The sequence below is a fragment of the Malania oleifera genome, chromosome 1 (genome assembly GCF_029873635.1).
Source record: "Malania oleifera isolate guangnan ecotype guangnan chromosome 1, ASM2987363v1, whole genome shotgun sequence".
In the NCBI taxonomy this organism is placed as follows: Eukaryota; Viridiplantae; Streptophyta; class Magnoliopsida; order Santalales; family Ximeniaceae; genus Malania; species Malania oleifera.
The window spans coordinates 49,384,894-49,412,634 of record NC_080417.1 but is presented as its reverse complement, the minus strand read 5'-3'; the positions used below and the strand labels follow the sequence as shown (position 1 = coordinate 49,412,634).

At 39.3% G+C, this 27,741-nt stretch overlaps 1 protein-coding gene across 1 annotated transcript; it reads left to right on the top strand.

The window, feature by feature from the left end:
- Window positions 1-153: 153 nt before the first annotated feature.
- LOC131155752 (histidine kinase 1) lies at window positions 154-27,741 on the top strand. The gene is made up of 13 exons (XM_058109133.1): window positions 154-409; window positions 796-1,038; window positions 1,149-1,940; window positions 2,215-2,462; window positions 7,738-7,897; window positions 8,315-8,441; window positions 8,544-8,633; window positions 9,110-9,304; window positions 9,412-9,481; window positions 9,581-9,623; window positions 9,908-10,048; window positions 25,797-26,990; window positions 27,308-27,741. Exons 1-13 carry the CDS (start codon window positions 158-160, stop codon window positions 27,521-27,523), a joined length of 3,771 nt encoding a protein of 1,256 aa, XP_057965116.1. The 5' UTR covers window positions 154-157; the 3' UTR covers window positions 27,524-27,741.

Below are 27,741 nucleotides of genomic sequence, written 5' to 3'. Positions count from 1 at the left end.
TGCCCCAGAGAAGTGGAAAATGACCCAACTAGTAAGCCAAAGCAACTGCCTTCGAAATCTCTCTCTCTCTCTCTCTCTCTTTCTCACAGACACACACACAGCTTTTGCTACTGTATTGTCAAAAGGCCAGACTAGCTTTATAATTCCATAAGAATCTATGTCAGAGAAAGCAGATAGAACCCCCTCTGCTAGTTTTGATCCTTCATCAACTCTGATCACAACAATGGGAAAACCTCTGAGAATCATCTTCAACAGGATTTCTGGGTTTGCCACTTCCTGGAAAAGCAACCAAGCTCCCCGGGGCCGAAGAATTTTTCATAGGAACGTCCAACAAGAAGACTCGCAGAATGCAACAACTCGTTGCTTGTCCTCATACTACAGTGTCTTTGTAGCTCGCCTTACCATAATGGTAATTAACTATGAAACTTGTGTTCGCATTACCATGTGACTTGAAGTTTGTAATATAAATCACTGTGAACCAAGTAACCAACTTGAACATATATGCAATCTAGATAGTTTGACATTTACTTGGTTATCCTGTCAAGCTTGCTTTCATTTCTTGTATATGCAAATTTAAAGGGATTGAAGCCAAGAGTATCAACAATTCAATTCATTGCCTTCTCTATACTGGCACTTGAGATTGTGTACACAAGTGCTGCTGCTATGCCTTTGGTTGTGACCTCCTCTGACCACTTCCCCTTTCTGAGTTTCCAGCAGAGCCTATGAGCATTGTATGCCCAGAATCTCTGTTTTGGAGAATTGACTTATTGTTTGTGTTAATGGTGATCCATGTAGGTCATGCTGGCCATTCTAATTGGGCTGCTCACAGTATTAACATGGCATTTTACAAGGGTCTATACAACAAAGTCGATAAACAGCTTAGCCTATGGCCTTCGTTTTGAGCTTCTACAGCGTCCAATATTGCGAATGTGGAACATCTTGAATTCAACTGTTGAAGTTGCTACAGCCCAGGTTAAACTGTCTGAGTTTGTTATCAGAAGGTACAACAAACCAGCAACCCAAGCAGAACAAGTCGAGGTTCAATCATTAAGCCATTTTTTTTTTTTTTTCTTCCATCTTCCTTCACATTGCAATGATCATGTCAAAGTCTATTTGGGACATTTTTGACTTTTGAGCACTCTTTGCAGCTGTATGGAGTCATGAGGGAAGTAACATGGGCACTATTTGCTAGCCGAAAAGCTCTCGATGCGATAACTATAAACTATAAAAATGGTTTTGTTCAAGCTTTCCACAGGGATCATAGGACCAACAGAACATTCTACATCTACTCAGATCTTGTTGACAATTCGATCAATGGGACTTATGATATCAATACCATTTCATCTCATAATGGGTGGAGTGATCAATCCATCCATGGTAATGTCTCTGCAATCTGGTATCATGAACAACTTGATCCCATCACCGGCGAGAAGATTGGGAAACCAAGGCCAATCCCACCGGATGATCTAATCAATATTCCAAACCTTTCACAGGTACCAGATGGTGTTGCTTCATGGCATGTGACAGTGAGCAAGTACATAGATTCGCCATTGCTTTCTGCAGCCTTGCCCGTTTGGGATGATTCTAACAAAAGCATAGTTGCTGTTGTGGGTGTTACTACGGCGTTCTATAGCGTAGGTCAACTGATGAAAGAACTTGTTGAATTCCACAGTGGGCACATCTTTTTGACTTCTCAAGAGGGTTACTTGTTAGCCACTTCCACAAATGCTCCTCTCTTGACAAATTCAACAGCAGGGCCCGAACTCATGATGGCTATTGATTCTGAGGATAATGTGATACATTTGGGAGCCAAGTGGCTGCAGAAACATTGTCACAGTGAGTTTCCTCCAACAAGAGAGGTTCATGTTGAGAATGTCAAGCTCGGCGATCAAAAATATTATATTGATTCATTTTTTCTAAACTTAAAGAGGCTTCCTATGGTAAGATTGAGCTCTCTATTATAACTCTTCCCTTACATTGAGATCTCAGGTCCTACAGCCTAAGGAAATCTGTTAGTTTTAGATGCCAGGATAGAAAGTTTATAAGTAAAGCACTATTCAGTATAATCTCCACCCGAGGCATGGAGCCTAATTAAGTGCTATAAAATATTCCACATTTATCTATTTATTTATTTATTGCTTTGATCAGCTTATACTAGTGATATATTGTTAACAAGTATCTGGCATCAAAGTATGACGAGGGACACTTCTGCAGGTGGGAGTTATCATCATTCCAAGAAAACACATAATGGGGAAGGTGGATGAGAGAGCCTTTAAAACTCTGGTTATATTGATATCTGCATCTGTATGCATTCTAGCGATTGGATGTGCTTGCATTTTGATACTGACAAATGGGGTATCAAAAGAAATGAAACTAAGAGCACAGCTGATAAGCCATCTTGATGCCAGAAGAAAAGCAGAAGCATCCAGCAACTATAAAACCCAGTTTTTAGCAAATATGAGGTGAGCATCAATTTCAACTTTTCAATTGCATCAATAAGTAGTATATTATACAAGGTTGATGTATTCATCACCGGAATGCATATATAGAAAAGTAAGATCATTTCTGGAAATGGGTCTTCTGACCTCATCTAACAGTCAATTTTACATTCATCTATGTTAGGCAGTATAAACTTCATGTGAACGGATAAAATACTGCAAATTCAGTGACTACTTTAGGAATAGAACGTGATACAAAGTTCTAAATTCAATTGTGTGTCACTTAGTTGGAGGAAGACTGATTGAAGTCCTCCCATTGAGTATAATGTCACTGCAATTGAAAGAAGAAACGATTGAAAAATATTTTCTTCATTATTTTGTTCATATGTACAATCCAATATATAATACGATTATCTATTCTAGACAAGGAAACAATTTCCTATTAAATAATATCAAATCCCCCATAATTACCCACTTTCCTAATTTGTATATTATTTACAAAGATATTCGGGATTGACATTTTAACACTCCCCCTCAAGTTGGATCATAAATATTAATCATTTCCAACTTACTAATAAGATCATCAAAGCTCTGTCGTCCCAACCCTTTAGTGAGAATATCTGCAGTTTGTTCCTTGGTTGGTACATAAATCATGCATATAATTCCTTTTTCAATTTTTTCTTTGATGAAGTGCCTGTCTACCTCCACATGTTTAGACTTGTCATGTTGAACTGGATTAAGAGAGATGCTAATAGCTGCCTTATTGTCACTATAGAGTTTGATAGGAAGGTTCACCGGTACCCGTAATTCCTCCAATAGTTTTCGTAACCACAATCCTTCACAAATCCCTTGAGTGACTACCCTGAATTCAACTTCAGCACTACTACGAGCCACCACATTTTGTTTTTTGCTTCTCCAAATTACGAGATTTTCCCATACAAATGTACAATATCTTGTGGTGGACCTTTTATCTTCCACTGATCCTACCCAATCTGCATCTGTAAAGATCTTTACTTCCTTACTTTCTCATTTCTTAAAGAAGAGTCCTCTTCCCGGGGATCCCTTGAGATATCTAAGGATCTTGTATACAGCATCTAAGTGGACTTCCTTTGGTGAATGCATGTGTTGACTTACTACACTGATTGCAAATGCAATATCTGGTCTAGTATGTGATAGGTAGATCAGCTTGCCAACCAATCTTTGATACCTCTCATTTTCTACTGGTTTTCCACAATCTTCAACCCTCTTTATTGTTTCTATTGGGGTTTCGCTGGGTTTGCATCCTAGCATGCCAGTTTGAACTAGGAGGTTGGTAACATACTTTCGTTGTGAAACACTAATTCCCTTTTTCATTTTTGCGACTTCCATGCCCAAAAAATACTGCATCTGTCCCAAGTCTTTAACTTTAAATTCAATTGCCAGAACCTTCTTCAATCTCTCCATTTCTACAGTATCATCACTAGTAAGGATTATATCATCAACATACACTATTAGAATTGTTCTCTGACCTCATTCAAACTGTTGGAAGAATAGTGTATGGTCTGATTGCCCTTGTTGATACCCTTGATTCTTTAGTACCTTTGCGAATCTGTCGAACCACCCTCAAGGAGATTGTTTGAGGCCATATAACGATTTTTTTAGTTTACACACTCTGTTTTCTTCACCTGTTCTACTGAATCCTGGAGGTATAGTTATGTAAACTTCCTCTTCTAATTCTCCATTTAAGAAAGCATTTTTAATATCAAGTTGTTGTAGTGGCCAATCTAAATTGGCTGCCAGGGACAAGAGAACTCGAATTGTATTTAAGTTTGCCATTGGTGCAAATGTCTCAGTATAGTCAATGCCATAGGTCTGTGTAAAACCTTTTGCAACAAGTCTGACTTTATATCTTTCAATTGTTCCATTAGATTTATATTTCATTGTGAAGACCCATTTACACCCCATTGGCGTCTTCCCTTTCGGTAGATCTGTCAACTTCCAAGTTCCATTCTTTTATAGGGCTCGCATTTCTTCCATGACTGCCTCTCTCCATTCTAGCATTTCTAGAGCTTCCTGAATGTTTTTTGACATTTTCATCTTGTCAAGATTAGAGATAAACGCACGATATCTTGTAGACAAGCTTTTATAAGACATGTATTTCGACCAAGGGTATTGAGTACATGACCTGGTTTGTTTTATGATTGCAATAGGTAAATTGATATCATCAGGTGTAGAATTATCAGAGGAAGACTTAATTACCAGATCAGGATAAGGCAAGGGCTCATGGTTATTCGGAGCCATCACTGGTTCCAACGCTCTTGGTGCCTCAGGTATGAGATTCTCCCTCTCCTTTGTTTTCGGCTTTCTTGAGTAAACCAGTATGTCTGCGTTGTTTTGCTCTCCTGCAATCTCCCCCTGGGGGTAAGTGTTCAGTTGTGTTTGGCAAGTCGAGAAGTAATGCAATGGAAGACTAAATAGATGGGTTAGGGAATGGAGTAACTGGAGTAATCGCAGATTCAGTAGTAAAAGGATCAAAGAACCAATCTTCACTCCATTTCTCCCCCTGAAGATAGGGTTTTGGGAAATAAGGAGTGATTTCAAAGAAAGTGACATCAAGACTAACGAACAGTCATTTTGAGACCTGGTCATAGCATTTGTAGCCTTTTTGAGTTGGTGAATAACCAAGGAAGACACATTTAATGGCATGAGGATCCAATTTATTGTGATGGTGTGCATGGACATGAACAAAAGCAGTACAACCAAAAATTTTTAGTGGGAGACTGGAAAGGAGTCGAGAGGTAGGAAAGTGTTCCTGAAATTTCTGAAAAGGGGTGACAAATGAGAGTGCTCGACTTGGCATTCGATTAATGAGATGTGTGGTTGTTAAGATGGCATCGCCCCAAAAATAATGTTTCATGCGGGTAGTAAACATTAATGCCCGGACTACTTCAAGTATATGTCTATTTTTTCATTCAGCAACCCCATTTTGTTGAGGGGTATCCACACAAGAAGTTTGATGAACAATCCCATTATCTTGAAGATAAGTTCCCAGAATGGTATTAAAATATTACGTACCATTATCAGTACGTAAGATCTGAATATGAGTCTGGAACTGTGTATGAATCATGGTATGAAAATTGATGAAAATGGAGTGGACTTCAGTTTTGTCTTTTAGTAAGTAGACCCAACAAAGAAGAGTATGGTCATCGATAAAGGTCACAAACCATTTTGTATTGGTGCGATTTAGGGAACATGAGGGACCCTATACATCACTGTGAAACATAGAAAATGGGCGAGATGGTTTGTATATGGATGATGGAAAAGAAGTACGACGATATTTAGCAAGCTCACATACTTCACATTGAAACTTAGAAACCATTTTATTTGAACAAAGAGAAGGAAACAAACGTTTTAAATATTGAAAATTGGGATGACCCATTTGTGAATGCCATAACAAAAGTTCACTATTTTTAGAAGTAGATGCAGAATCACAAATTGCAGTATTACATAGTTCACTCAAACTTGCCTCCTCAAAGTAGTAGAGTCCCTTATACGCTTTAGCAGTGCCAATCGTCTTCCCCAATGATAGGTCCTGAAAAACACAGTGAGAGGAAACAAATTTAGCAGAACAATTTGAGTCTTTTGTTAACTGACTGATAGATAACAGATTGCAAGATAACTTGGGGACATATAAGACCGATTGTAAAGTTAAGGAATCAGATATGCGAATACTTCCTTTTCCAGCAACTTGTGAGAGAGAGCCATCTGCAATTTTTACCCTCAAATTCCTGGCATATGGTGAGTAGGATGAACAATATTGATAAGACCTAGTCATACGATCGGACGCACCGGAATCGATGATCCATGGAGATTTGTAACAAGATGTGGTATTTAAAGTTGACAGATGATTACCTCGGTGAGCTAGGGAACCAGAGGAAGACTGACCTGATGTTTGCATTGATGAAAGCATCTTATATAACTGATCCAACTGTTTAGGACTGAATGCACTGCTGGACGGGGTATTGTTGTTCTCTCCTTGTGATCTTTCAGTTGATCCGTCAGTGCTGGCCTGGTACCCACGATTTTTTTGGTATTGTCTCGGTTTCTAATCTACCGATTTTCCATGAATCTCCCAGCAGGTATTTTTTGAATGGCCTATTTTTCAGCAATGTTCGCACCATATTTTTCCTCTTTGTGGTCATTGACTAGGTCCCCCTGGGCCTTTTAATACAAGAGCTGAGGCATCCGGCCCAGCGTGTCCAATGAGCCCATCTAATTTTTGGGCGGATATAGGTACAGAAAGGTCCAACCCAGCGGATTCATTTTGAGGCCGCAGCTTCACCCGCCTCTTGTTCTCTTCCCTCCTGACCTCTGCGAAGATTTCTCAGGTTGAAGGGAGAGGTCGCCGGCCAAGGATTTGTCCCCTCACGTCGTCGAGCTCTCGATTTAGGCCAGCAAGAAACTCGAAAAACCCTCTCGTTTTCGAGCCTCCTTCGGTATCACGTGCTGTCGTCGGAGCACTCCCACTCCTCGTCGATGCTCAGATCGAGCTCCTGCTAGAGATGAGTCATCTCCATGAAATACTCGGTAACACCTCTCTCACCTTGCCTCATTTGCCACAATTGGGTCTTGATGTCGAAGATTTGTGAATAGCTTTCGACATCAGAGTACGTCTCACGTACGGCTTCCCAGACTTCCTCCGCCGTCGGCAAGAACAAGTAAATTTTTCCGATTGATGGTTGCATCGAGTTGACGAGCCAAGTCGTGACCGTGGAGTTTTTGGACCTCCATCTTTGCAAGGCTACAGCGTCGGAAGGATTTGGTTTCCTCCGTTCACCGGTAAGATAACCAAGCTTCCTTTTTCCCTCAATCACCAGTTTCATGGACTGAGCCCATTCACGGAAATTTTTTCCGTTTAGTTTTTCCAATGAGAGTGGAAAGACTGTGTTATCCAGTCCATTCGTACCCCCACCGGACGTAGCCTCTGAGTCACCGATGATGTTTGCAGAGGAGGTAGAGCCTCTGCTGTTAGCCATCGTTTAGTTAGGTTTAAGAAACCCTAGCTCTGATACCATGAAAGAAGAAACGATTAAAAAATATTTTCTTCATTATTTTGTTCATATGTACAATCTAATATATAATACGATTATCTATTCTAAACAAGGAAACAATTTCCTACTGAATAATATCAAATCCCCCATAATTACCCATTTTCCTTGTATATTATTTACAAAGATATTGGGGATTGAGATTTTAACAGCTGTTGTACTCCAGAGTTGTGTCTTTATGGGAAGAAAATAATGTTTTCACTGTCTTACAGTCATGAATTGCGAACACCTATGGCTGCAGTGATTGGATTGCTGGACATTCTTATATCTGATGACAGCCTCACAAATGACCAATATGAAACGGTTACCCAGATTCGTAAATGCTCAACTGCTCTACTCCGGCTCCTCAACAACATTTTGGACATCAGTAAGGTGAGATATGGAAAAAAAAAAACCATTGTTTAAAAATAAAAAGTTAAATTATTTTTCTAGAAGCAGCTATAACATTAGAGATGGTGTCAAACTGATTGTAGCATGAACCGCAATTGAACAATTGGGGTAGAAGTAAAATATATATGGGTTCTATAGGAAACATGATTGGAGGAATCAATCAATCACCTTATACTATTGACTAGGAGTTCAAGGGTCAACCAGCTATTAGTCGTTTTACAAGTTTGAGGACCATGCTAATATTTCTCCCCCGTATTTTGGGTAAATTGTTAAGTTCATGATTAGCATCATTGATGCAAAATTGCTTCCAGCTGTTAGTCCTCAAAACCTAGAGTTTGCTCCTAATATTGAAATTCTCACCAATGAAATTGTAATTGAATTCTCTGAAATATTGTGTAGATTGAATCTGGAAAACTGGTGCTTGAAGAAACCGAGTTTGACTTGGGACGAGAACTTGAAGGACTAGTAGATATGTTCTCCGTCCAATGCATTAACCACAACGTGGAGACTGTTCTTGATCTCTCTGGTATGATTCTTATATTCAACAGATGAAGACATCCACCCAACTAACACGAGAAAAAAAGAAATCCTTCCCTATTCATCTTTCTGATGTGCATTTCTTTTGCAGATGATATGCCAAAATTAGTTTGTGGAGATTCTGCTAGAGTGGTTCAGATATTTGCAAATCTGATAAGCAATTCTGTCAAATTTACAACATGTAAGTAGAACAATAGTATTGCTGAATCTGCAAGATCAAAAACTACAATTCAAGACCTTGAATAACTGAATGGATCAAAGTGAGAGCTAGCATTCATGTTGAAGAAAAAAAACTGCGATTAGCTGAATACTATTAATTAGAATCAATCAAAAAGTTGAAACGTTTTAAAAGATTATGTTACTACTAACCAAACCAGGACATAAGATAGTAACTTTGCCAAAATAAGCTGCTGATTTGGAAGGAAAAAGTCTTCCATTCTTTTGAATGAGCGGCGGTCGGTTTTTCAATACACCTAAACATACATATTTTCATAATGGATAAACAATTTTATCCCAAAGTTATCCTTTGAAAATGAACAAATGAAACCATTTGTCATGACAAGATACGGAGGGAAGACAGCTATATCATTTTAAAAATTAACAACTTTCTTAGAAAGTTAAGAGTAGGATTGCATGACAGTTTCAAATGGCTTACAGCGGGCCACATTATCCTGCGTGGATGGTGTGAGAACTCAAATGATTCAAGCAGAACTAAGAAGCTATCCCGTGATCAGAAGGAAACACGATCTGCACTTAAATCTATGTTGAAGCAACATGGGAACAACGCAAAGAAAGCATGCAGGAAAGATAACAAAATAATTGTTTGGTTTGAAGTTGATGACACTGGCTGCGGTATGAATCACATCGCTACTCTAGCCATATCAAAAACTTTTTATCTATTGTGTATATATATATATATGATAAAGCATGCCATTTTTAAAAAAAAAAAAAAAATTCAGGAATTGATCCAAGCAAATGGGAATCAGTATTCGAAAGTTTTGAGCAAGCCGATCCCTCAACAACTCGAACGTAAGTGATACCACTGCTGAAGCATTTGTCATTTAGAATATACAGTCTACAAAGGAATTAGCTTTGCAAAGTGTTTATGAAACCTTTTGCTTTATGCAGGCATGGTGGAACTGGTCTTGGCCTCTGCATTGTAAGAACATTGGTGAGGTGCTTTTTTGAGAGCATAACTATTTCATGCATGACACCACAAATCATTACACCCAAAACAATGGGAATTTTAATTCAGGAAAAGAGACCACACTCCCTGCCTACTTTGCAAGGGTCAATCCCTTGCTTCATCTAACACAAGAAAATATATCACCCTTGAATTATGCCCAAAATAAAAAAAGAAAAAAAAGGAAGATATAAAAATTGCTCTAAGTCTATTCAATGCTCGCCTCAATAGGATATCTTTATTTAATCTCACAGTGACAGCAGTACTGACAGGTTAATAAGATGGGAGGGCAAATCAAGGTGGTAAAGAAAAATGGCCCTGGGACTCTAATGCGCCTTTACCTGGTTCTCAGTACACCTGCAGATGGCACAGGACAGCATTGTCAACTGGACTTCGCAGAACATAGTATAGCAGTGAGTGCTGCTTCTCATATATGTCATTTCTTAACCATGATGCTCTGTTTGGTTTTCTGAGAAAATAAATTCCAGATTTTTATCAGTTAGGTATTTTCCAAGACAAACATTTACCCATCTGAGCTTTCCATTTTTTTGGAACCATAACAATAGTTGTAAAATTGGGAAAAAAAAAAAAAAAATCACAAGCAGACTGGGTTCCCTATTATGTTCATGGAGGCATTCTGCAAGGTTATGGTGTCACGTCCATATTTTTGGAACGTGACCGGCCATGACTCCATCTAACATCTGATGGAGGTACTAGGCCTATGCAAAAAATTTGTTTTGCAAAACCATCATTTGAAAGCAAGTTAGAATCCAATTAATAGTGAATATTTGTTAAAACACACGATACGTACATATGTTTCTTTAAAGCAACTGAAAAAAAAAACGAAAAAAAGAAGAGGGTTTTACTTTCATTGACAAGCTCTTCAAATTGGGCTATACTTTGAATACAAAATTATTCATACTTCCTAGTCCACATACATAGCCACCAACCAAATACATGCTTAGTATCTCTATCATTTTCCCATCGACCTGTAATACATGTCAAAAAATGGCATTTTCTTGGAGAACTTAAGAAGTGGGACTCTCTATCAGTTCAAACTTGAAATTATAAGGAATAGCAAGAGCAACCACAAGCTTAGTAGACAAGATTAATTCCCCCTTATCCAAATAAGGAATTCAATACTTTATCATATGATTTCTTATATGCACGCATAATCATACGATGCATGAACGCACTCTTTATTCTAAGCAATATGAATGAATACACTCTTTATTCTAAGCAATCTCTTCTTCTTCTTTTTTTTTTTTTTTTGAAAGAAGGGCGGCACCTCCATTTATTTATTGATAAACCTCCATTTCTAAGCAATCTCTTCATTTATAGTTACCATCCAAAAACATCCAAATAGCATGCATTTACACATTTTTTTTTTTTTTTCAACATAGCATGGCTGTCCCAACTGAGTGTACATTTTATCTCAAACAAGTGCCAAATTCTAGCTTGGCCAACCACCACTTAATGCAAAAATATCCTCCAAAGGTGTATGGCCTTTCACCCAAGGGAGACACAATCCCTAGTTGCTCAAATCCCACAATATCATAGCCACAAATTGTCAATTGGATTGAATACCACTCTCTGTGAGGGTTCTCGTATTATATAGCAAATAGAAATGTCAATTACAAGGCTGAAAATCAGCAATTACAATCAACCTATTAATTACATAATATCAACTACAATAAGCTTACTAATCACAAAATATTTACAGCAATAATATAAAATCATGCCATAATTAGAGAGACTAATTATGGCATCATATCTGACTGACTCTCCCCTCAAATTGATGCTAGCCGATCCAGAAGCATCAATTTGCTCACAAGGAACTGATGGCACTGTCGTGTCATAGCCTTCGTGAAGACATTAGCTATCTGGAGGTGAGTAGAACCATGAGGCAAAGATATAATCTGAGTGTCCAAGGCTTCTCGAATACAATGACAGTCTACTTCAATGTGCTTTGTACGCTCATGATCAGGATTAGCAGTTATTTGAATGGCACTAGTATTATTAGCATGAAGAGGAATAGAATCAGATTGAGAAAAACCAAACTCAGCCCGAAGCCCACAAAGCCAGACAATCTTTGAACATGCAGTAGACATTGCTCAGTATTCAGATTTAGTAGAGGATTTAGAAACATGAACTTGTTTCTTACTTTTCCAAGAGATCAAAGAATCACCATGAAACATGCACCAACTTGTGACAAATTGCCAAGTATTAGGACATCCGGTCCAATCCGCATCACTACAAGCGGCAAGGTGAAGCAGAGAGCCAGTTGGAAAGAACGATTCACGACCAGGTGACCCCCGAAGATATTGAGTAATACAACAAACAGTAGCTAAATGAAGGTGGCAGGGAGTTTGCATAAACTAACTAACTTGCTAGACAGCGAAGGAAATATCAGGCCAAGTAATAGTCAAATAGTTCAAGCTTCCCACCAACTGTTGAAGCACAGTGGGATAAAAGAAAGATCACCCTCCCTGCTTCGATGTTTCACATTGACTTCCATAGGAGTATCCACTGAAGGCGAATCCTGAAGACCGGCTAGCCGAATCAAATCCTAAGTATATTTTCGTTGATTCAAGAATACCTGAAGAACTCGTGTGCACTTTCAAACCCAAAAAAATACGTAAGAGGACCAAGATCTTTCATATGAAAAGAAGCTTGAAGATTCAGCTTAAGATGATCAATCAAGTTGGAGTCGGTGCCAGTAATGACAATATCATCCACATATACAAGTAAGAGAACAAGACCAATCAGATTTTTGCATAGAAACAAAGAAGTGTCATATTGTCTTGGAACAAAGGAGAGATGAAGCAAAGTAGACCAAAATTTTTCAAACCAAGCTCGGGGAGCCTGTTTTAAGCCATAGAGAGATCGCTTTAACTTATATACTGCAGAAGACGAAGAAGAAAACAAACCCGGAGGAGGACTTATGTAAATATCCTCTTTGAGATCACCATGAAGAAAAACATTTTTTACGTCCATCTGGTGAAGTGGCCAGCCTTGGGAGGTAGCAATCGAAAGAATCGTACGCACTGTAGTTATCTTTGCCACAGGAGCAAATGTCTCCTCATAGTCCACTCCATATTCTTGCATGTTTCCAAGTGCAACTAAGCATGCCTTGTACCTATCTAGAGTCCCATTAGAGCGGATCTTAACCGAGAAAACCCATTTACAACCATGGCTTTAACAGTAGAGGGGCAAGGAACAATATCCCAGGTATGATTGTCCTGGAGAACTTGAAGTTCCTCATCTATCACTTTTTGCCAACATTCATGCTTAACAACCTCTGAAAAGCATGTAGGAATGGAAATAGATGACAAATTAGTGCTAAAAGAAGTGTGGTAATCATCATACCGATCAGAAGGATGTGATACCCAGGTAGATCGCCGAGGACCAGGCTCAAAAGGCATGGGAGAATTGATTGGACTTGTCTCAGATGTCATGTCAATCTCAGGAGAAGTCATCAGAACAGTTTCAGATAAAGAGTCAGTCTCGATAAGAGGCAAAGTTAGTCGATGTCGATTATACACAAGTATGGGTTTGAACCGGTCAGGAAGAGATGGCAATTCATCAAAACAAGGTAGAATACTAATCTTAGGAAGCGACTCAACGTGTGTAGGAAAGAAACACTGATTCTAAAAGAAAATAACATTACGAGATATACAAAATTTGTTAGCACAAGAATCATAGCAAACATAACCTTTGTGGGAAACAATATAACCCATAAAGGCACATTTAATAAACTAAGTAGAGAGTTTGAGACGTTCATGATGAGGTAAATGAACAAAGCAAACACATCCAAAAATATGCAGATTAAGATAGCTACGATGCTGATGGTACAAAGAGTAACAAGGTGAATCAAAATTCAAGACTAGAGAGGGTAGTCTATTAATTAAATATACTACAGTAAATAATGCCTCAACCTAGAATTTAGATGGGATAGATGATTCAAGCAATAAGGTGTGAACAACATCCAAGAGGTGTCGGTTCTTTTGTTCCACCACCCCATTTTGCTGAGGAGTATGAGGACAAGAACGCTGAGAGACAATTCCTTTGTGATATAAGAAATCATGAAACTCGTGGGTCATGTACTCTCCATTAGAATCAGACCTCAACATCTTAATACATGTAGAAAATTGGTTCTCAATGTATGCGACAAAGTTCTGAAAAACATATAGGACCTCAGATATGGCCCGAAGTAAATAGACCCAAGTATACCGATTGAAATCATTTATGAATGTCACAAAATATTTATATCGAGCATGAGAAATTATAGTAGAAATGCCCTACACATCACTATGCACAATATTAAAGCATTTTTCTGCACGACTACCATGAGAAGGAAATGACAGAGTCTTACTTTTATAAAGAATGCATACAAAACAATCAAATGACAAGTGTTTAGAAACATGATCTTTATTACCTAAAACATACGACACAACAAAATAGAGTTTGGATGGCCCAAACGTTTATGCCATACTTCACTTGAAGTATTAACTATCATACAAGCCAAAGATAAACTACTAGGAATAGAAAACTACCGTGAAAAGAGTCTACCAACTTTAGGCCTCTTCACGAGTATCTTCCCCGAAACCTCATCTTGCACGAGACAACCATCACGAGAAAAATGGACATCACAATTTTTCTCAACTAATTGGCCAACCAAAATAAGATTATTAGGCAGTCCAAGCGATACAAAAACATCTTTAAATGAAGGATTGATATCTCCTATTTCATTAATAGCTAAATGACTCCCATTAGCTACCTAAGTTTGCGACGAATCATGATATGGACGAACATTGCACAACGCATTAGATGATTTGGTCATATGATTGGATGTAGCAGAATTAATAAGCCAAGACTTATGCGAAGTATTACCATGAAGCCTAAGGCAGAGAAAGCTGATATAATCATTTGATGGACCATTTCAGGGGGTAAGTGTTGGAATTGGTGTGATCCCAAGAGGGGGGTGAATTGGATTTTAACATTTTGGCTAATTTAAACTTTTTTCGATTCACCACATGTCATATCCCATTCAAAATGTACATGTGTATGTAAAATAATTTAAGCAGTGAAAACAAGCACACGCGTTTACAGTATCTTATTTAAATTAAATGGATGTATGCAAATTGTTATGACAATAAATATGAACAAGCATACATGTGTAGAAATTAAAGTGCAGGAATTTAAATATGATAGAGAGAAGAGACACATGATATTTGATATTGAGATTCGGCCAAACCAGCCTACATCCACGCCTTAGGCGTACTCCTCAACGATTACACTATCCCTGCTTACTTAAACGGGCGGAACAAAAGCCATTACAACCTTTCCTTACGGGTTAAGGTAAACCCCAGTTCAATTACAAGGTTGAGCCTAACTTGTCTCCCTTACAGGGCGGAGATTCCCCAGTTCAATTACGGGCTAAACCTAACCAGTCTCACTTACGAGACTGAAACTCCCTAGTTCAATTTCGGGCTGAACCCAACTAATACAATAAAAATATTTTTCGTACATATAAACATACTTTTAAATACAAGCAAAGATGTACATCATTAAGGCTCAAATACATACACTCTAATATGATATGAAGTTTTGCTCAGTAGAGAAATGGTGCTTAAATATATTGAAACCCTAATAAGAAATTTTCTCCAAAAATATATTTCAATAAAAATATAGGAGAACCTAGGATTTTGTTCTTCAAATAATTTTTGCACAAATAATATATATATATATATATATATATATATATGAATATATATAAATGAGAAATATGTTCTCCAACAAAAATTTTTGCAAATAAAAATATTTGGAGAATCTGGGATTTTAAGTTCAAGAAAATATTTGTGCTATAAATAATTGCTCCCAATAATATTTATCATGAAAATAATCGAGAGAAATCCAAGCAATACTCTCAAAGATGATTTTCAAAATAAAAGCTAAGTGAGAGTAAAAGTTATGGATCAATAATACGAATGCCCAAAAATAAATGTGCTCTCTTAAAAAAGATTTTTGAAATAAAAGAATGGAAGAGAGTTGGAGAGATTTGTTTGAAAAACTTTGCCCCAAAGAAGAGATTTTTGCAATAAAAATGATTTGGGGGAATTTTGATTAATAAGAGATTTGAGAGAAAATTAAGGCTAATCAAAGTTACTAATCAAAGTAAATGAAAGGGTATATATAGATTTTCAAAAAATTATGATCGTTGGGGATATGCTGGGTATTTTTCAAATTGTTTAATTAAAAGTTAATTATGTTTAAGCCTTTAAAAAATTTGGAACCTGAGAGGTTCGGTCAACCAAGAATAAGGTTCGGTCGACCACTTATAGAAGTTTGGTCGATCGAGGCAAATATGAACTATAGGTTTGGTCGACCATATTAAAGTGATTTTGAACTCTTCGTGGGTTCGGTCGATCAAGGCAAAAGGCTAGTTGACCACTCACATGGTTCGGTCGACCAAGGCCAATTTGAACTACAAGGTTTGGTCGACCAAGTAGTTGGGGAGTCAGACACTTTATGGTTCGATCGATCGAGAAAGATACGTTCAAAACAGAACGGTCGACCGAGAGTAGTCAATATGTTGACTTCAGACCTGTTTGGTCAACTAAGCCAATTTGTGCATGGTGGGTTCAGTCGACCGAGGCTTGGTTAAAGAATTGACTCCATGGGCAAACGTGGTTCGATCAACCGTGGTAATATAACACACAATTGGTCGGTTGATTGAGCATGCCAAAATTACAAATATGCCCTCAGAGTGAGTTCGGTTGACTAGGGTGATTTAACATATAAAGGGTCAGTCGATCGAGGCTGTTTAATTAAGGCTAAAAATTAGACGTCGGTCTACCTTCGATCGACCGAAGTCACCTAAGGCTGTTTCAAAACCTCTGTTTGATTTTAGTTTTTATGAAAAGGGTTTTTGGTTAAACTCTAGGTAACCTAAGGTCTGCCTACGGTCAATCGGAGCATTTAGACATATCATGCAGATGCATGCATTATTACAGACCAAAGATAAAAAGATAAAAATTAAATGCAATACAAATACAATAAATGTCTTCTTCTTCTTTTGCTCTTCAAGTTTACATGGGGTAGCCAGGATAATGTGAGCTTTAAATCCTTTCTGGCTACTATCCTCCTCTTTTGTGTGTGCATTCCAAAATATGAACCTATTCAAAATTCTAGGCACACACATGAGACACTTGTGTTTGTCAACATAAAAACGGAGATCGGACTCAAAAAGTCAACAGTAAGGTTAGAGGATCCAGTGGCAGACAATGAAGCTGATGACATTCCTGGAGTAGAAGAAGTGTTCACTACAGCCTGATAAGCAATGGCGTGATGATTTGGAGGTCGAGTGGGACATTCTCTGATAAAGTGGCCTTGTTTCTTACAATAGTTGCACACTTTCTTTGCACAGTTGGCGGCAATATGACCATACTTCTTGTAGCCAAAACACTGGACCTTGCGCATGTCCTTACCCTTCCCTCTCCTATAGGCTACATAGGCAATGAGATTCAGGTTAGTATATTGCTGGAACCTAGCCTGTGTGAGAAGGTGCTACTCTGCGCAAAGTAATTCTCCAAAACAAGAATCCAAAGATGGTGAAGGATCTCGGTTCATTAAATTTGAGCAATTAGCCTCAAATTCAAGGCGCAATTTCATCAGAAATTAATCTCTTTTGCTTTGCTTATAAACAACTTGAACAACAGAGATAGATGCAGTAGGTACGTATGCATAAACCACATTAGAAAAATCTCCCCATTAAGTTTGAAAACCAGAAAAATACTTATGAATGGAGAGATTGCCTTGAGTGTAACTAGCTATCTCATATTCCAACTGAAATCGATGTGTAGTATTATCCTGGTGATAAACCTTCAGCAAGTACTCCCACATAGTCTTTGCAGTATTATAGGCCCTTAAATTGAGCACAATAAGAGGATCAATCGACCCTAAAATCCAGGACATCACACGTGCATCTTTGACCTTCCACTTGGCCAACTCTTTAGGTTCCGTAGGAACGAGATCGCTACCATCAATCTGGCCTCACAATTCTTTCCTCGTAACAAATAAACAAAATTGGAATTCCCAGGCCAAGTAATTTTTTTCCAGTAAAACACACCCCAAAAGAATCATTAGAAGACATGATGAAACCCCCAAAGGAATCACTAGAAGACATGATGAAACCCAACAAAAAATTGGATCACAAAAAATAAAACCTGATCAACACCACCAAAGATTTGTGTGACGAAACATAACACTGACAGCCACCAAAGATTTTGCAGCAAACAAAATCAACACCACAGATCAACACCACCAAAGATTTGTGTGACGAAACAGAACATGGACTGCCACCAAAGATTTTGCAGCAAACATAATCAACCGCCTAATCCCAAACCAATAGAAACTACTAAATTGGAGTTTAACACCCACCTGAAAGAATAGGGGGGAAAAAAAATAGAACAACCCTAATTGAGATAAAGCTCTTATACCATCTCAATTGGATTGAATGCCACTCTCTGTGAGGGTTCTTATATTATATATCAAATGAAAATTTCAATTACAAGGCAAAAAATCAACAATTACAGCCATCTAGGAGACTAAATAAAGCAATTACAATCAGCCTATTAATTAAATAATATCAACTACAATCAGCCTACTAATCACAGAATATTTACAACAATAATATAAAATCATGCCATAATTAGAGAGACTAATTATGACATCAACACAAACAACCCATGGTGCCAGCTATTTCACATAATGCACACACAAGCTATGCCATAGCAAGTAAAACCATCATCCTTAAAAGATGAATATCCACCACATGAAAACTTCCCAACTAAAGAAAATACGCGCTGCAGTAACCAAGGAGAACATAAATGAAGCAATATCAAGTAATTAAAAGTAACAAACTTACATCTTCCTTGCTGGGATTCAAATCCATGAAAGTATCAACCCTTAATTCAGTTGAATACCAAAAATTCTTGGATGAATAGATGAAAATTAAGAACACCTACATTGATTTTCAGCTTCTTCAAACTTAGTTTAAGTTTTCCTTTGAATTTTCCTGTATTTTTTCTTGATTTTCTCAGAATTTCCTTGATTTTATGTTGTGCTCTCTCTTCTCTCTCTCTCTCTCTCTCTCTCTCTCTCTCTCTCTCTCTCACTCTCACCCACACACACACGTGCGCGCACACACACACACACACACAAAAGTTTATAGAAAAAGTGTGGTATTTTTTGTGTTGTGGCTTCTATGCAAGGCTGGAATGGTCAAGAAAGCAGCTACTTGCTGCCAGCTTCCTGTCAAGTGTCTCTTTTTAAGCTCAAAACATTGCAAAACTGCAGCAGTTGGTGGCTATTGTTGGGGTGGATCTAGGAGAAATATTTCACATAAGCAAAAATACACAAACAATAATGGAACACTAGATTTACGTGGTTCAGTCCAACCTAACCTACGTTCACGGAGCACACACAACTTCACTATAAATCGGGAGAATAATACAAGGAGGCGAAGCCACAATGCTCAACTCAATTCTCTCTCTCTCTCTCTCTCTCTCTCCTCTCTCTCTCTCTCTCTCTCTCTCTCTCTCTCTCTCTCTCTCTCTCTCTCTCTCTCCCTCTCTTTCTCTCACCACAACTCTCTATTCCTCACTCTTTGCACACTCTGCGCACAACACACCACATAACACTTTTTGCCACACAAGAACTCTCTATTCTTGCCACCCACACACATCGCCACAAACAATTCTACATCTTGCCCCACTTACAACACAATTCTTACAGACACGCTGTTATGTGCGCACACACAGCTCTGCACACATCTCTTTGCTGCACACACACACACACAACTTTTTAATACACGCACACACACACACACACACACATCCATGCCCAATTCTACATCTTGCCCAACTCATAATTACACACACACACATCTTTTTTATATAGCCTTTAAAGGGGGGTGTAATTCAAACAAGGTGGGCAAGGTTGGTGGCTGCATTTCAACCATGGTAGGCAAGGTTGGTGGAGGGCTGCTGGTCTCCTCTACAAAATAAACATAAGTTACTGAGGTTGGTGGCTTCTGTCTCCACCTATAGCGCACAACTCAACAATATCCCACTTGGAGACGGAGACACCATATCCACTAGTGTGTAAATAAATGATGTGCTCACATCTGTCTTCAACCATAAAGACCAACTGAAGTTGAGCATAACTTACTCTTCTTTGCAGTCACCACCTTCATCAAGACTAATCTGGTGGTCATCAACTTTACAACAGGTGCAAAGAAGTCAATGTAGTCAACTCCTTCCTTTTGCTCTAAGACTTTGACTACCAACCGGACCTTGTAGTCAATTCCTTCCTTCTGCTTGAAGCCTTTGACTACAAATTGGGTCTTGTAACTTCTAGAGTCATTTTGCTCCTCTTTAATCTTGAACACCCACTTGTTGTGAAGAACCTTCTTACCTTTTGGCAACTCAGCTAGTTTCCACGTTCTGTTGGAGGTGAGGGACTTCATCTTGTCTTTCATCGCAAGCTTCCACTTGCTCGTTTCTGCCACTTGACATGCTTACTCATAGCATTCAAGCTCTCCTCTATTTGTAATAAGTAAATAATCTATATACCTTTTATCTAGTACATTAGTACTGTAAAAAATCTCGATCTATGAGCTCTTCTCATTTAACATCTCAATTTTCTAATCTAAAGATGGAATCAGCTCAAATGAACAGCACTATTGGATCCAAAATGGCCTAAAACCTTAGAAATGGTTCAAGTCATTCGAAAAATCGACCCGAAATGACTTTGAAAAGCCCAGTCAAACTTTTGGTCAAAACAGTCAATTTCCGTTAAACTTATTGGAATATTCTCACATCGTTACTAACATCGTCTGCTAATGTGGCATTGTAGGGCCCACCTGCTGACGTGGTACCGGGCCAACCTGTTGACGTGATTTGCTGACTCGGCGTTGACGTGGTGAGCTGACATCAACGTCTTCAACCTCCAGACGCTTGTTAGCTGATTGATGGCGCGTGGGAGAGCGTGAGGCCACCTGCTGGCGTGTGGAATGTCCCCTGGCCGTCAGTCGCGTGTGTAGGCGCGTGCGGCCTCGTCTGAGCTCCGTTCAAGCTCCGGTTATTGCCATTGGCTTTGTCTCAACAAGAGGAATGCAATGGTGGTCTCAAAATACAGTTTTGAGATACTCGACAGAGGCTCCAATTCAATGATTTTTCTCCAACCTCACTCTGATACCAATTATTGGGGTGGATCTAGGAGCAATATTACACACGAGCAAAAATACACAAACAAGAATGGAACACCAAATTTACGTGGTTGAGTCCAACCTGACCTACGTCCATGGAGCACACACAACTTCACTATAAACTAGGAGAATAATTCAAGGAGAAGGAGCCACACTGCTCAACTCAAATCTCTCTCTCTCTCTCTCTCTCTCTCTCTCTCTCTCTCTCTCTCTCTCTCTCTCTCACCACAACTCTCTGTTCCTCACTCCTTGCATACTCTGTGCACAACACACCACACAACACTTTCTGCACACAATAACTCTCTATTGTTGCCACCCACACACACAACCACAAAAAATTCTACATCTTGCCCCACTCACAACACAATTCTTGCAAACACGCTATTATGCGCACACACATAAAGCTATGCACATAGCTCTCTGCTGCACACACACATACCCATGCCCAATTCTACATCTTGCCCCACTCACAATTACACACACACATATCTCCTTTATATAGCCTTTAAAGGGGGGGGGGGGGGAGGTGTAATTCAAACAAGGTGGGCAGGTTTGGTGGTTGCATTTCAACCATGCTAGGCAAGGTTGGTGGAGGGCTACTGGTCTCCTCTACAAAATCAACATAAGCTGTTGGGGTTTGTGGCTTCCGTCTCCACCTATGGCACACAGCTCAACAATCTCCTACTCAGAGACGGAGACACCATATCAACCAGCGTAGATAAATGATGTGCTCACATCTATTTTCAACCATGAAGACCAACTGAAGTTGAGCACAAGTTCAACTTCTCTACAGTCACCACCTTTGTTAAGAATTATTTGGTAGTCATCAACTTCATAATTGGAGCAAATATTTCAGTGTGGTAAACTCCTTCCTTTTGCTTGAAGCCTTTGACTACCTACCAGAATTTGTAGTCAATTCCTTCCTTCAGCTCGAAGCCTTTGACAACCAACTGGGCCTTGTATCTTTTGGAACCATCCTGCTCCTCTTTAATCTTGTACACCCACTTGACGTGAAGAACCTTCTTACCTTTGGGCAACTCAGCTAGTTCCCACATTCTGCTAGAGGTGAGGGACTTCATCTCGTCCTTCATCACAAGCTCCTACTTGCTCGTATCTGCCACCTGAAATGCTTCATCATTGCATTCAGGCTCTCCTCCATTTGTAATAAGTAAACAATCCATATACCTTTTATTTAGTACATTGGTGCCTTCAAACATCTCGATCTATGAGCTTTTCTCATTCGACATCTCCATTCACCAATCTAGAGATGGAATCAGCTCAAACTGACAACACCTCTGGATTCGGAATGGCCAAAAACCTTTGAAAAGGTTTAAGTATTTCGAAAACCCAACCTGAAATGGCTGCGAAAAGCCCGATCAAACTTCTCGTCAAAACAGTCAATTTCCATTAAACTTAACGAAATATTCTCACATTGTTACTGACACCGTCTGCTAACATGGTACTGTAGGGCCCAGATGATGATGTAACTTGTTGACTCAGTGTTGACGTAGTGAGCTGACAAAAGTGTCTTCAACCTCCAGACGCTCGCCGGCTGATTGATGTTGCATGGGAGAGTGGGAGGCCACCTGCCAACATGTGGGACGTCGCCTAGCTGTCGATGGGGTGTATAGGCACATGCGGCCTCGTCTGAGCTCCATTCGAGCTCTGGTTACCGCCATTGGCTTCATCTCGACAAGAGAAAGGAGATGGTGGTATCAAAACGCAATTTTGAGTTACATAATAGAGGCTCCAATCCGACAATTTTGCTCTGATTTGACAATTTTGCTCCAACCTTGCTTTGATACCAATTGTTGAGGTGGATCTAGGAGCAATATTACACATGAGCAAAAATACACAAATAATAATGGAACACCAAATTTACGTGGTTCAGTCCAACCTGACCTATGTCCATGAAGCACACACAACTTCACTATTAATTGGGAGAATAATACAAGGAAGTGGAGCCACACTGTTCAACTCAAATCTCTCTCTCTCTCTCTCTCTCTCTCTCCAAAACTCTATTTTCCTAACTCTCTGCACACTCTGCATACAACACACCACACAACACTTTCTGTAGACTAGAACTCTCTATTCTTGCCACCTACACACACAGCCACAAACAATTCTACATCTTGCCCCACTCACAACACAATTCTTGCAAACATGCTGTTATGCGCACATACACAACTCTGCACACATCTCTTTGCTGCACACACACATAGCCACGCCCAATTCTACATCTTTCCCCACTCACAATTACACACACACACACACATCTTCTTTATATAGCCTTTAAAAGGGGGGTGTAATTCAAACAAGGTGGGCAGGGTTGGTGGCTGCATTTCAACCATGATAGGCAAGGTTGGAGGAGGGCTGCTGGTCTCCTCTGCAAAATCAAGATAAGCTACTGGGGTTAGTGGCTTCCGTCTCTACCTATTGCACACAGCTCAAAAATCTCCCACTTGGAGACGGAGACACCATATCAACCAGTGTGTAGATAAATGGCGTGCTCACATTTGTCTTCAACCATGAAGACCAACTGAAGTTAAGCACAACTTCAACTTCTCTGCAGTCACCACCTTCGTCAATACTGATCTAGTGGTCATCAACTTCACAATCAGTGCAAAGATGTCGGTGTAGTCAACTCTTTCCTTCTGCTCGAAACCTTTGACTACCAACTGGAAGCCTTTGACTACTAACTGGGCCTTGTACCTTCTGGAGCCATCCTGCTCCTCTTTAATCTTGTACACCCACTTGTTATGAAGAACCTTCTTACCTTTGGGCAACTCAGCTAATTCCCACGTTCTGTTGGAGGTGAGGGACTTCATCTCATCCTTCATCGCAAGCTCCCACTTGCTCGTATCTACCACCTGACATGCTTCATCATAGCATTCATCCGTCAAACATCTCGATCTTTAAGGTCTTCTCATTCGAAATCTCTATTTGCCAATATAGAGATGGAATCAACTCAAACGGACAACTTCGTTGGATCTGGAATGGCCAAAAACCTTAGAAATTGTTCAAGTCATTCAAAAAATTGACCCGAAATGGCCCCGAAAAGCCCGGTCAAACTTCTGGTCAAAACGATCAATTTTCGTTAACCTTAACGGAATATTATCACGTCGTTACTAACGCCATCTACTGACATGGCACTGTAGGGCCCACCTACTAATGTGGTATCGGGCCCACCTACTGACGTGACTTGCTGACTCGGCACTGACGTGGTGAGCTGACATCAGCATATTCAACCTCGAGACGCTCACCGACTGATTGATGGTGCGCGAGAGAGAACGAGGCCACCTACTGGCGCGTGGGACGTTGCCTAGATGTTGGTGGCGTGTGGTCTCGTCTGAGCTTTGTTTGAGCTCTGGTTACCGCTGTTGGCCACGTCTCGACAAGAGGAATGCGATGGTGGTCTCAAAACGCAATTTTGAGATACTCGACAGAGGCTCCAATCCGGCAATATTTCTCCGATCTGATGATTTTGCTCCAGCCTCACTCTGATACCAATTGTTAGGGTGGATCTAGGAGCAATATTACACACAAGAAAAAATACAAAAACAAGAATGGAACACTAGATTTATGTGGTTCAGTCCAACCTGACCTATGTCCACGGAGCACACACAACTTCACTATAAACTAGGAGAATAATACAAGGAGGAGGAGCCACACTGCTCAACTCAAAGCTCTCTCTCTCTCTCTCTCTCTCACATACACACACACACACACACACACCACAACTCTCTGTTCCTCACTCTCTGCACACTCTGTGCACAACACACCACACAACACTTTCTGCACACAAGAACTCTCTGTTCTTGCCACCCATACACACAGCCACAAACAATTGTACATCTTGCCCCACTCACAACAAAATTCTTGCAGACACGCTATTATGCGCACACACACAGCTCTGCACTCAGCTCTTTGCTGCACACACACACAGCCATGCCCAATTCTACATCTTGCCCCACTCACAATTACACATACACACATCTCCTTTATATAGCCTTTAAAGGGGGGGTGTAATTCGAACAAGGTGGGCAGGGTTGGTGGCTGCATTTCAACCATGGTAGGCAAGATTGGTGGAGGGATGCTGGTCTCCTCTGCAAAATGAACATAAGCTGCTGGGGTTGGTGGCTCATGTCTCCACCTATGGCGCATAGCTCAACAGTTACAAGGGTCCTGCAATGCTTCCATTTGTGCATTAGGTGTTGGTTTCTAGTTTGCGAAACTGCCAGCTAGCCGTTGCTAGTTTATACTGCTGCCAGGTGTCACACTTGGTTTCAGCATGCCCCATCTTATTTATTTATTTATTTTTTCTCTCTTTGCTCCAACTCTTATGTAGTTTATGTTTTAGCTCGTCCCTCGTAATTTCCTTTCATCTAAGTCCCTCTTACGACTAATAAATGGTATGGAATTTACAATATCAGTTAGCACAACTTAATTAATGAATAACATGGTTAGTGTGAACTTGTTTGATGCAAAAACAAAGCAAAGTCATGCTAATTAATCAAATTAATTTAAATTTACGGTGACCTAAAGAGTATGGGTATCACATATGGTCCACAAGGTTTAATGTTTGAAAATATGCTACAAAAGTGTACAACAAACCAAAATTAGTCCCTGGAAAAATCATTATCACAAGGAACAGGAAACCAAAATATTTAATCAAACAGAAAGTACATTCTTTCCAAATCATCCAGTCTCCTCGCTCAATATCTGTGTGACCACTCAGCAAATTTCATGAAATACTGAAAATATTTGTTAAACAATGAAAAAAGCCACAAAAAAAAATGTAGATACTAGTATTCCTTTGTAGTGAAATTATCTTGATTAAAGTCCAAGTTCTGCATGATTTCGATAGTCTACTCAAAATATTACTGCAGGTACTGCTTGCGCTGAATGGAAATATGGGTAGATTGATCATCTCCCAATGGTTACGGAAAAATGAAGTGTTTACTTGGGAAGCATCTGGTTGGAATGAACTAACAAAAATTCTTGGTGAACTGTTTCAAGCCAGAATTTCAATATCCAATTTTAGTTTTGACAAAGAATGTGCACAGGGTGAACCTTTCAAAACTGAAGCACTGGACTTGCAAGAAATGGGGACTTCAGTTTTTGTTGTAGTTGTTGACATAGGGATACTTGATTTGAGAACAGATATATGGAAGGAACAGCTTAACTTCCTTCATAGATACCATGGAAAAGCAAAGTTTGCTTGGACGCTAAACCATGACACCTCTAATGCCATAAAGGTGGAGCTCCGAAGGAAAGGGCACTTATTGATGGTTAATAAACCACTGTACAAAGCAAAAATGATTCAGATTATTGAAGCTGTCGTGAAGGAAAGAAATCTTGAATTGCAAAAGGGAAGTTTAAATGCTTTGAGAACTACAATGATACAAGGTGATTTGCATGAATCTCATGATATTGAATTCCTTCATCCCAATGCTGCCAGCTCCGATGATTCTGATAAATCTGAAATCGGTAGTTTAAGTTCCACAAATGCACCAAAATTTGGAGAAAAGCAGGGAGATAGGAACACAAAACCTTGTGCAACACAACATCCGACAGTAAAAAATTGCTTTCTTGATTTCGCTCAAGTTTCTTCAAAAAATAATAATTTGAGGACAGATGATAAGTGCCAAATCAGGCCCAGTTCATTTGACATTGAAGCTGCAGGACATGAGTTAATGAGCACCAAAAAAGCATCGCTTTTATCTGAGCATGAATATGAGAATGGTATATGCCAGCCGCAACATTTGATCAATTGTTCTCCTAAAAATAGAGGTACTTCATATTCAAATAAGGTTGTGAATGGGCAGAAATCTCTTGAAGGGGTACGCATACTGCTTGCGGAGGATACACCTGTTCTCCAGAAAGTTGCAACAATAATGCTGGAAAAATTGGGGGCTAAAGTCATTGCTGTAGATGACGGGAAGCAGGCAGTAGATGCTCTAGAATGCATGCTTCGTACAAATGGGTGCAGATCAGATTCTAGCTTGCAAGATGGCAAAACAAGATCCCAAACACAGTTCCAGAATTCTCCACCATACGACCTAATCCTGATGGATTGTCAAGTAAGAAACTAAAAGAATATATATGTGTGTGTGTGTGTGTGTGTGTGTGTATTCTGCCAATGCTACTGACTGCCTTATCTCATTAATGCAAAATAAATAATAAAAAATGAATTTTTTTATAAAAAAATTTTGGGTTTGCATTTTGAGTACTTGTCTATGCTTCCAAGAGATGGCAGGGTGATTTCACAAGACTTTCCAACCAATAAAACTTTGCTTCTTTTGTTTTGAGCATGCTGCAGTTCTGGAATTATGTAAATTTACGCTGTAACATATACTCATGTAGATTCTAAACTTTTCTTTTTATTATGGCAAAGCAGATGCCAAAAATGGATGGTTATGAAGCAACAAAAGCAATCCGAAAATCAGAAGAGGGAACCGGTTTGCACATACCAATTGTTGCACTGACAGCCCATGCAATGTCATCCGACGAAGCCAAGTGCTTGGAGGTCGGTATGGATGCTTATCTAACAAAGCCAATTGACTGCAAGCTGATGGTTTCCACCATTCTTTCACTTACTAAAAGAATGCACTGAATTTGTTATGCCAAGCAGCAAAACTGCAATTTTATAGGCAAGAAAAGGCTAACAAAGAATTGGCAGTGGGTAGCATTTGATTGTAAAAACGGGAAGTACACAAAAAAAAAAAAAAGTGGTTAATCTAACATGTACAGTCAAAAAAAGACGTCCAATTTCACTATATTATTCTATACATTAACCTTTTTCTTAATGTAACAAATGGACTGAATTTTTTC